The 12,393-nt window shown below is 38.8% G+C and overlaps 1 protein-coding gene across 1 annotated transcript in view; it reads right to left on the bottom strand.

The window, feature by feature from the left end:
- The window catches only part of LOC117813328 (C2 domain-containing protein 2), a 32,006-nt gene that overhangs the window by 9,847 nt on the left and 9,766 nt on the right, over positions 1-12,393 (bottom strand). The window contains exons 4-6 of the mRNA XM_034684487.1: positions 7,089-7,190; positions 6,785-6,901; positions 3,198-3,306 (exon numbers count right to left, since the gene is read on the bottom strand). Coding sequence (XP_034540378.1) covers positions 3,198-3,306; positions 6,785-6,901; positions 7,089-7,190 — 328 coding nt within the window. The remainder of the gene's footprint in view (positions 1-3,197; positions 3,307-6,784; positions 6,902-7,088; positions 7,191-12,393) is intronic.

Consider the following 12,393-nt stretch of genomic DNA (forward strand, 5'->3'; position numbering starts at 1 on the left):
CTGACTCGACCATCTCACCATCTTTCCAGCATTTCCTCCTCTGCTAAGGAAACTCTTTAGCCTCTTCAAAGTCCTCCTCACTACCCCTGACATTTTTTCACTCTGGATCTCAGGGACGGGCTAAGATGCTTTGTGAAAATAACTTTCATGTCTACCAGGATCTCATCTTAACTTAGAGGGAATTTCCTGGAAAATGACATGACTAAGAATTTTCTTGGAATTTTGACACTAAGAGGAACTGTTTATACTTGGAAGCTTTGTGAATACAGTCCCTGCTCTTTCAGCACTGTATTAATAAAAACGGATCAATTTATTAACCATTTAATATTCAATCCCATGCTTCATTTTCTTATTATCCCATAATATTATTCTATAGTCACTTCTTTAATGTGTTTGTTTCTTCAGTGGTTGTGAATATTTTTTTCTATCATGTTTTAAAAAGTGCTTCACAAACAAAGTTTCTTAGCATTTTCTGTCATGAATAACAGTATTGGTTATATATTCTCTCTTAAAATCAGTCAGGATATAATATAAGAAGAGAGTCCAGGCTGGCTTTATCCCACACAGGAAGCTTCACAAGTTACTCGGCTAAGTATAACGCCTCTTCACTTAAAGGAAGGAAAACAGATATTAAAGTGTTGAACGCTGTGTCATGTCTCGGCTGAATGTTATCAAGTGTTGTGCAGAAAACTTAAGAGGATGTCTGGAGCTCTGAAAACATCTGACTCACTACTTTATAATGACTAAACACAGAAACTACCAAAACAAAGTTAACGGTGAAACTCAAAGACTGCATCCCTGGACAGCATGTTTCACAGCCTCTCCTCTCCTCCTTTAATATCTCCTGACGACACCCTGGTGGTTTGTTTTCACTTGGAACATGTGGGAATCTCTCTGTTGTGCAAGTCTTTACTACCACGCAGGGTGTAGTGATACCCATGTGGGTGTCTTATAGCTGTACTGCCAACATTGTTCAGCTTTGACCAACAGATTATCACTTTGAACAGCCAACTGGCAAACAAGTGTCCTTTTTATCAGCAGAGCCGGACACAGCCTCAGAAACAATCGGTTTATACCATATGATGAAAACTTGATCAAAGACAAAATGAGCTACTTTAGGACATCATAAACCCTGCTCTGACCATGATCTAACTGAACCAGCAAATATAACATTGATCTAGAAACACAACTTTATTTGTTTAAAGCTGAGCCTGTCACAGTATTAAAGAAATTAATGTAATTAATTACCGGCTCTGTGATTAATTAAGTAATGAAAACTGATCACATTTTTGTAGTTTCAGCACTTTGCGCTTTTGTGGCCCAAAACAGCCAACTGAGGTTTCACGGCAAGTGAGTGGCTCTTAAAGCAGGCCAGTTATTCCTACCAAGAACAATCAAATGCAATATGAATTCAAAAGACACTATCACTAATTACAAACTTTAAAATTGCATAATAAACGGGTCAATATAAAAAGGGAGCAGTCATTAGGTTTGCAAAATTCCAGGAATTTTCAAAGTTGGAAACTTTCCACGGGAATTAAGGGTAATAAACCAGGAATACATATATATATATATACTAAATTGAAGGTTGGCTCTTAATAGGGAACTTAAATAAAGTTGGGAAAATATATTTTAGCATAATCCTGACTAAAACAACCAGATTTCAAGCAAGTACAGTTGAATATCTATGCTATTCCTCAATTACATGCACATAGCACACTGCTTACTGCAGGGCTATTGAGACCACGTCCCCTACATGTACTGTGCATTCCTCCATCACATGCACAGATGACTTCTAGAATCCTGCAGAGGCTAGGCTTGAGAAGCTTGAGGGAAGATGCTTTTTTTTTGCATGTTGAATGAGACTTTTTTGGAGGGAAAGGGTCTCTTTTCTTTTAACATTTTGAATGGGACTTTGTTGGGATTGCATTTTTGTTAATTTTTGAATGGGTTGGGTCGGGGGGATGAGCAATATTTCACTCAAAATTCATGTTTTTTGTTCTTCAATGAAAGAATTGATTGTTCAATAAAATATTTAACACTTGATACAATTCTACTTACAGATAAATCTGCTTTAATTGTATTATATTGGATGGATGTCTGCTTATAACAAAACAAATATTTATGCTTGGATATGATACCTTTCCATTAAATTACCCTCAAATCCCAGTTAATTCCCATAAATTCCCATACAAAGTTTCAATTTGGAATATTCCCAAAATTCACCAGCTTAACTTCCCATGGAAATTTACTCGAAACTTTCTGGAAATTTACTGGAAATTTTCCACCCCTGTACAACCCTAGCGGTCATACCTTCATTATACCTGAAATAAAGGGGCGGGATACAACTGCATCACATTAATGATGAGCAATTTTTTTCTATTAGAAATAAAAGCGCTATTTGATAGCTTTTGGAAAACCCACCTGCTTTTACATCCAGGATGGAGAATCAAATTAAAGGTGTAGTACTGATCTTCTGTACATGTGGAAGTCAACTCTTTGGACAAACAACTCATCCTGCTTTCTATAAACGGTTAAATGTGTGACGTGTGACTGTGAATTGTTGTTATAGAAAACGGGGCTTTTTGTCACCAGGCTGTAAATCACCTTGTCCGACACCTACCCCCCTTACAGTAGTTACGGGCCTTGAGAGGTACAACATAGATATTGTGTTTTTTTGATTAGATCTAATACTCTTGTTTGATTTTCTAGGTCATAGGGAGGCCACTAACAAAATTATCTCTTATTTATTGTTAGGGAGCATACTGGTCAACTCATTGTGTTTTCAGAGCATTGTGAGGGACCTCAGGTAATATTACATGTTGGAGAAGGATGAATGATGCAGTTTCTAAAAAGAATGCAGCTCATTATTTTGTTATCAGCCCCTCCGTTCAGACTTCAGACTGGCTTTGCTTCAATGATGCTGAGCAACAACACGGCACTATTCTCCTTTTTATACAAGTGAGCTCTGAGCAGAAGACGAGCTGATAAAAATTAGGATATCAAGTTTGATCTTTTGCTCAGCTGTCATGTGTTTGCATCTCTTCAGACTAATTCAAACTGGAGATATTACTGTGATGTAACCAGAGCTGACCACTTGTGACTGAGGTTGGCTTGGGGTAAGAAATAGAAAGAGGCTTTTAGTTTCAGCTGTTTCAAAAGAACTCAGTTGACTCCACATTTCAGAAGTGTCCAACCTGCAGCATCGTCCTCCTGATTCAGTGTCACTCGGATGTTCTTCACCAGCAGCTTCCAGTCGTGGGCTCGGGGAGGTTTGGGAGGTGAAACCACATTGTTGCGCAGCGCCTGTTGGAGAAAAAAAACTTAAAAAGTAAATGACACAGTAATGCACCTGGCGGCAATATTAACAGTAAGAATGTAAACAAGCATGCCTTTAACAACGTTTTCATTAAAGTCAGCAGCGAGCAAAGACTTGAACCTACAGTGCGAACCATCATTCACTCATCATGTATCATCCAACTTAGAGGCTGCCTAAAGAATACTACAGGTATCTGCTGTTTTACTTCTTATTTCATGTGTTAAATGTATTCTAATCATGAATCTTGTATTAACCCTCCTGTTATGTTGTGGGTCAAATTGACCCTTTTTAAAGTTAAAAAAATCTATTAAAAAAAATGTTAAAAGTATTTTTTCGGTATGAAACGTCTTTGCTTGGCTTTAAAGGTGAAATCAACATATAAAATTAAAATGGTTCATTTCACATTTTAGGTAATATATGGCTTCCAAACCAGCTAAAACAGCCTAAAAATCCAGGCAGCATGTGACAGAAGAGGTGTCGTGTTAATTTATCAACATCACATCATTTAAAAAAAATCATTAAAAATAAAAAAAAATAAACATAAACAAAATCTATGTCATGTAAAACTATTGTATTTCTATGTAGGTCTTTCCAATGTACATTTAAAAAAGTTTTAACAAGAATTTTCATTAAACACGAGTGAGATATCCTCAATGAAGCATGATCTGTGAGGATTAAAGAACACCATTGTACTAAATATTGATTTAAATAGTTAGTTATGGAGTTAATAATGAGATTAAAAAATGTGTTTCATGGAAAAGATAACATACTCTGTGAGACTGCAGAGGGATTTGTTTGCTGGAAGGTGGAGCCCTGCCTTGATTTTGGTGAAGTAAAGTGCTCTTTTTAGTTTCCTTCATTTAGTCACTTCTTTTTATTTATATTTTTCTCTTCCTTCCTTTTTCTATTATCTCTCTCTCCATATATATGTATTATTTACTCTTGTTTATTAACTCATTCATTTAAATGTATGTCTTTTGTGTTTTATTTATTGTTATATTATATTATATGAAACCATATAGCAACAGATACAGTAAAGATGTGTAAATTAATGTTTAAGTTGCCTAAAGCAAAATAAAAACTAAGTTTAAAAAAAAAATGTTTCATGGGATGCCCTTGGTCAAATTGACCCAGTAACATTATTGCTGTTCCTTAGAAAAAAATATAACAGGGGGGTTAAGGCTGCTGATTGCTTGTCAGAAACGTTGTTAATCATACTGCCTCCTGTCTCAGCCAGGACACTCTTAGAAAGGGATTTAAAAGCCAGTTTTGCTGGCGTGGGCCTACCTTAGTGACACACAGGTGAAATGAGGTTCCTAGAATTACAGGTATTTCTGGTTTTAATATCTATGAAAAAACAATGACCAAGTTGATCTAGGTATACTTTCTACATTGGAATTGTTTTGTCCATCTTTTCATTTACTGTTATTGACAGAGAACTTTATGAGGTAAATAAAACTGCTCATCCATAATTTCCTGTCCGACAATATAACAATAGTCAAAGAGGGAGCTTTCTATGTAAACAACTCTGCCGGCAGTATGTGACCCTGTCCATGCTTTGCACATGATTTTCATGAGTGAGGTGAATTTGCATTAAAAGTTGTTGGTTTTAACCCCTGAAAGAATAAACAATATGCTCTGATTTACTGGTAGTAAGAGGCCGGGCTTGCAGAGCTCTATTGAGTCATGTTGGTAAACCTGTTAGCTGAACCTAAACCTTACAATTACAGGGATTCAGGTGTCAGTAAGGCAACCTCAGCTGGTGACGTAACAATTAGCTGATGAGTAAATAGACAACCAGCTAATCATTAACGATACTGCTTCCCTAATAGCTAATCTGCTTGTTATTCTTCATTGTATGTCAGGAAAAAAATGTCATTTAACGAGAAAACTTGACGCTCTAGTGACTTTAAAAAAAAGAAACTGTCAATATTGTATTATTAACGAACTAAAGGGCTGACTACTCAGGAAATGATCTGAGTTATATCTCAGTTAGAGGCCCAAAAGTCTGACAGATATTTCACAAAGCTTTTATCTACACACAAAATAAGTTGTAGTATTTTATGCAGTGATTTTCCTCCAAGAGTACTGACTACAGCTGACTAAAAACTGAACACATGATCTCATAAAAGACACATGACATGACGTGATGGCTGAGCAAAGGGCACATCGGTTGAAGCATTTCTGTAAAAGCACCTCAGCATAATAAACCCCTTTATACATGAGTTAGCCTTCCGTTAGACATGCGGTGAGCTGGATTATATGCACCAGTTACTCATCATTAACATCCTCATGCAGACAGAGATCAATAACAAAACCCTCGGAGGAAAAAATACCCACAAAATGTCCTAATAATAATAATAAGAAGACAGAGCTACTTAACAGGAAAATAAGTGATCAGCTGGCCACTGGGGGGCAGTGGAAAAATAAAAGTTCTGACATCAAGAAGTTACACAGCCACTTAATCATTCAGCTGGAGACTGGAGTCAAGTTTCTGGCAATTTTGATGAAAAAATCCAATATTCACCCCTTTTAAACTTTGTATTTTTGAGATTCAAGATTCCCTGACTTCCCTGAATGTATCAAAAATGATCGACCTGACCTCCATTCAACAAACAAACATTTGAGAAGTTCTTTTCCTCTCCTCTTGAGAACGAATCTTACAAAGTCTGACTTTTCACAAATCTTGATGGTGATATTTTGGCAAATTTAAGAGCCGTTAATCGTGAGTAAATCCCCAAATAATTGGTCTCTTTTCTGGATTCATATCCTGTTGAAGTAAGCCACATGTCAAGTTTCTGTGTACCTTACTATTTACAGTGAAACTGAGACCAGAAACAGAAAACAGGCTCCTACTCTAGAGGATTATAGAACAAAAAAAATAACAGCATTTACTATGGGGAAAAATCTAGAGGGGGGAAATTTCACTTTGCTTTGATCTCGGCACAATTTCGCTTCTCGAGCAGTTAATTTGAAGTTAAATAATGCAGCGCACATAAGAGGAAGTTTAGGGAATAGCTGGCTACACCAGAAATAGAAAGAAGTTCACAAAGGCATAATTAATTGCCAGACAATAGTTGATAGTTTCTGAGATTGTGTTACACGTTGGCTTGCATTCTAAAAAATGAACACAATGCTGAAAAGGCCTGAACCTGCTTTCTTCATAATCACCGGTAGGGTGGGAGCAAAGTCTCATAGAAGTCTGACGGAAAACAAATCTACTGATTATTTGAAATGCAGACGTTAAGGCTACAAAACAATAAACTACAAATCAGGAGTAATGCTGCAACTTCTCAAATTAGAGTCTTTGTTTATTATCATTGCTATACCAACATGAAATACAGGTGTACCTGGTACTACAGACAGTGTGACCTGACATGACAGACTTGCTCACTCTTGTCTGTGTGGCATTCTTGTGTTACAGTTGTAAAGATGTCATGCAACAGGCACGATCCCTCAACTCACCTGGACCTCTGAGGTCTGAGCAGTCCTGCAGCTCAGCAGCACAGAAGGACGCGACGCACACAACAGCTGCTTCAACTGCTCCTTTATCGCTGCTACACTCAGAGTGTCTGCATTGTCCTAACAGAAAGACACACAGACAGAAAGAGGGATATAAGCTCAGGGAAAATTTGATATAACCAGAAGCACAATCTCTTTTGTTGAGAAGAAAACAACTCTACAATGCATAAAACATTCCTGAAATCTCAGCTGACTGAGCAATTAACCTGAAGCAGGTCACTCTCTTCATCTTAGGCACATCGTTTACCTGGGTGAAGTTAGGCGTAACTTGCAGCTCTCCAGTCTCCAAGTGAGCGACGCCCCAGCTCACCTTAACCTCATCTTCAGCTTCTTGCATCTGCAGATCAAGCTGGTGAACACAGAGAAAAAAAAACATCAGCACTTCTCGAAGGACACATTTGAAAACAAATCAAAAAGCGGTTAGATAGTCAGAATAGCCACCTGCTTGTATCGCGTCACAGTATTCAAATTGTCTTATTAGCCTGTAATTTATTAGGGAGGGACCACAGACTGTATAAATAATGGACATAGGAACAGATGGGGGACGTCACGGATACTGAGCGCTGTTTTGAAGTCAATTGACAGCGGCAGCCATATTGGAAATGCGGAACTCAACCAGGCAGAGTGTGACGTAAAGAGGTGGAGTTTGAGCCTCCTAACCAACAGCTATGTGTTCCCATCTGGGACACAAGTCAGTCATGTCCTTATTAGGGCAAAAACTCGAAATCTTAATATCTTCTGAACTGTCGCGTCAGAAAAAATTCACCCCCCGTACAGTGTGTGCCGATAGAGAAATTAGCTACATAGAGCCAAGCCGTTTTTTGAACCAGGCTGTAAACATGTTTATTAATGCTGCAAAGATCGCCTTTGTTGAATTGGTGTCTATGTGGTTTCCGGTGTTTCTGCAGCCAGCCTCAAGCGGATTCTTGATGAACCGCAGTTTGTAACACTTCTGCATAGGCTTCATACTTTGAGACCGGAGGTTGCCACTTGGGAGGACTGATACCAAACTTTATCTACAACCTTTTTCTGCATATTTTATTGTGCACCCCTTCAAACATTACAACAATGTTCAAAGTTGTGACATTTGCCTCATTTATGTTTAAAGATGTGTCACTGCAAAGCTCAGAGAAGGAGAGCTGATTGGGGCCAGAAATGTCAACATAAAGATTCCTGCAGAAGTCCCCTTCACCTTGTCTAAAGTTATCTTCAGTGGAAATGATAGCATCCAATGTAAACTGTTAAATAACCATGCTAATGTTTTAACTTACATGAACTGAAATGTTTGGTTTAATGTGTTTTCATCCTGCAAGGAAACCGATAAGAATCCATTGCCATGGAGGCGTCACCAGCTGAGGAATTTTCTCTGTTTTAATCCAAAAATAGAAAAAAATGCTCTGGCCATGGCCTTTACCACCATGCTTACAACCTATAACAGACTTATGCAATGCCTCTGTACTCAGCCTAACAAACAGGACAAAGGTTAAGTAGAGAAGGTCACAAAGGTGTGTGTCAACACCTTGCTCAGCTGGGAGAGAGAGAGTGACAGGAAATGAGAGAAAGGCAGAAAACAGAGCGGTGCATCCTGTCCCAGCATGTCTGGAATCCAGCATTTCACTGAACAGCCGCCTCTGTGATGCCAAACAAAGGCTTCATCAGAGAGAGACGACAACGCTCAGATGGATCAAGAACAATATCACAGCCTCACTGACCAGACACAGATCGGTATCTACCACCAGCTCGGTGGAGGAGGTTTTTTTTTTTAACACAATACTTAAACTGTAGTAACATTTGGTGAAGACAGGAAAGCCAAACAGTAGGTTTTTCAAACACATGCATTCAAATGTTTACTGTTTCACAGAATTTGACCAAGAACAGCAAGAGAGAAATACCTGTCGTATATGTTTCTCTCTCGCCCAGCTGGAGAATGTTTAAATATTGTACCCTACATGTTTGCTTACAGTGGGAAACTTTGAACCAAAATCTATCAGTGTATAATTTTGCAGAAAGTAAAGAAGACTGATAATAAACAAATAGAAACAAGATAAGACCTTTTTAAGGCCACAAACATCACTTACTAACGCAGAGGATGGGGTAGCATATAAACTTAATCTGTTCTTATCAATAAAAGTAATTCTGTGTTCACCTTCATAAAAAAAAAACATTTTCACCATAAACTAATGAGTTGAAAATATAATTATAATTATGAGCACCTGCCCAGTGTTTAGACAACAACTCTGACGCTGCTACCCTGTGACTGTTTGGAAATCTGCTTGTAATTCAATGAGTTTTTTATTTTGTATTTTTTTTATATTTTGTTGAATTTTAACCAAGCGGCAACCTCCGGTCTCAAACTATGAAGCCCATGCGGAAATGGTATAAACTGCAATTCATCGAGAATCCGCTTGAGGCTGGCTGCAGAAACACCAGAAACCACATAGACTCCAATTCAAAAAAGACGATCTTTGCAGCATTGATAAACATGTTTACAGCCTGGTTCAAAAAACAGCATGGCTCTTTGTAGCTAATCTCTCTATCAGCACACACTGTACAGGGGGTGAAATTTTTTCTAACGTGACGGTTCAGAAAATATTAAGATTTCGAGTTTTTGCCCAAATAAGGACATGACTGACTTGTCTCCCGGGCGGGAACACATAGCTGTTGGCTAGGAGGCTCAAACTCCGCCCCTTTACATCACACTCTGCCTGGTTGAGTTCCGCATTTCCAATATGGCTGCCGCTGTCGATTGGCTTCAAAACAGCGCTCAGGAACAGATGGGGGACGTCACGGATACTACATCCATATTTTATACAGTCTATGATTTTAACAAATTACTGAAATAAGCATTTAAATATAGACCCTGAAAGGAGTTATGACAGCTCTTTCTCTCTTGCGGTTTTCACCAACAAATCCTAGAAAATCTCTTGAGATCACATGTCAGCGCTGCTCAAAGCAGCTGTAAATATTTGTTCAGTTGAGGTGTTGAGGGATGCGATGGAGCCAAATGTGCAGGAGGGGAGCTCATCCATAAAAATGAATGATTTTGCATAATGAAAGCGTGAGCATTATACAGGCATGCAAAATAGGTATGATGTATGCAATCAATGGAATCAACTCTTAAAAACCTTGAATGACGAGTACAATACAATAAGATACGATCTGGTGCAATGCCTGATACATGGCTCATGACAACCCTAATATCACCATACAGTGATTCTGCAATAACAGATACACTGCAAGACAATCATCTAATAGCACATCAAGATATCTGATTAACTGAGGAATACTAAAGGCCCCTTTAAGGTAAAGTACAGGCTTAATGTCATCAGTGCTGCTGCCAGAAGTCATGATCTGAAATCTTTCTGGAGCGTGGTTTAGTTTTTTAACTAAAATAATGATGTTTGGCATCAGCAATAACAAAATTGCATTGCACAAGTCCAGTTGAAGATATACCAAGATATTTTGTGTGACCCTAAATCCAGACGGTTTCATTTAAAGAGCTGCTCATTCAACATTAAACAGACTTCTTACTTTGGGGCTGGCAGGTTACAGGTCTGTCCAATGTTAAGACAGAGGCTTTTTTCGATCAGAGGAACTTTACCCCGGAACTATGTGCGTTTCGACTGACGGATCCAGGGCAAAAAAGTAGTTCAGGGGTAGATAATCTCCCCCCTAAAAGCCCCTGCTACGGGGGTAGTACTTTTCAAAGGTCCCGGAGCTTTTGGGGGGGCAGGGCCTGCAATGCTGAACGTGTCTGATTGGTAGATTAATAGCAGTGTTTTTATTCCGCCCGCCGTCCACAATAACATCACACACATCTCTGATTCACTTGATTTCTCTTTCTTTCATTTGTTCTATCTTTATTGTATGTGTGTGTACTTTTCAAAACAAGAAGCTGTGATTCACTTGATTTAGCAGCTTGTAACAGTAGTAAGTAGTCTTCTCTCAGCCCCCTGCAAATGCGTCTCTCCCGGTGTTACGGTTTTAAAAGTGACCCTGTAAACTGGAGACCTTCAGCTGAACGTAATGTGGAGTTTACACAGCTGTTGAAACACATAGTGAGTTTTAAGATTCAATATCCTCATCAGATAAGTGTTTAATGGTTGTCTAAAGACGTTTATGAGGGATGCATCCGGCTGAAAGTCGGCAGTTAACAGGGTCGACGATTTTAAAGTTTTTGTTGAAACGTCTTTGCTACTCACGCTTATCTCCTTTCACGCGTTGATTCAGACATTTGCATACTTAAAGCCTCCCTGCAATAACTTCCACACATGTCCCTAAGTTCATTGCATATGCTAAAATGGCTCTGGTTCCATATTCCATCCAAAAATGAAAATATGACAGTAAGCTACATGTTGATTATAAGAGTTTTTGATTACACATTATTTCTTTACTATCAGCAACAATGTCATAATTTGCTTTATTTGAAACCACGCCCCAAACTATTGTTTAATCATACAGATACATGTAAATGCATTTGCATTTCAAACATGAAACTGCATTATCACATGACTGCTCTTCATGACATGCAACATGCCATGTGGTCTAGCAGCAGCAAGACACTAACACAGTGAACTGTGTTTACAATTGTGTCCACATACTGTAAATGCCCAGGGCTTCTGTTCCCTCACACAGCATCATAACATCATTAGCCGGGACTATTCTGGCATGCAGCTCAGTCAAAAGCTAAAACATGTTCCAGTGGACGGATGGATGGAGACGTTTTTAAAAAGGCTCTCGGACCGTTCCAGACTAAAGCTGCAACAATCAGAGTGAAAAGGAGACGAGAGGCTTCCCTTATGTTCCTGCAACAACAGCTGATCCACAACCAAAACAAAACCGCTCCGACCCTAATCCTGACTTTAGCTTTCCAGCCGCTCGCTGTAAGTTGTATTTATGGCACAATGAGCTCAGGAAGGATGACAAGCACCTTATTGGTTTAAAAATAGCCTTTAATACAATTGGGTTAGCCTGTATAGCTGCTTTTATCCACACTCTGGTGAGGAATTAACACTGACCTAAGAACAGAGTGAAAGCTTAGCACAGCTTAGTGCATACTACCCTTTACATATACACAACACATCCCCTTTAAGTCCACTTTGTTTGAACACTGCTATATTTGACAGGGAGGAGTGTTGCAAATATTGCACTGACGAATGGGCCCGGTCAGATTGAGGCACTATAAATAAATTAAATTGGTGTAATTCCTAGTTATGAACAAGCAGCAATTAGTTATTCTGTCATAACTTCAGACTTACACAAATCATGTAAAGCTCTTCTGACTGAAGTGAATGTAGTCAAAGCATGCCGGGCATACTGGAAAAGAGCCTGACAGTGATTTTAATGAGGTCTTCGGGACTTTTGCCAAGCACAGAAAGATATCCCAACTATTTAATCTAAGCCTCCTGCCAGCCAGCCGTGATCCAATGCTGGGCAGCACATCATGTTCAATAAAATCTCTCATTAAACTGAACCTCAATGACTTCCAAAGGATGGAACTCCGCCTCCAGACGCCTCAGCGTTAAAGCACATTCACAAAAGAAAAGATGAGT

The sequence above is a fragment of the Notolabrus celidotus genome, chromosome 5 (genome assembly GCF_009762535.1).
Source record: "Notolabrus celidotus isolate fNotCel1 chromosome 5, fNotCel1.pri, whole genome shotgun sequence".
Lineage (NCBI taxonomy): Eukaryota > Metazoa > Chordata > Actinopteri > Labriformes > Labridae > Notolabrus > Notolabrus celidotus.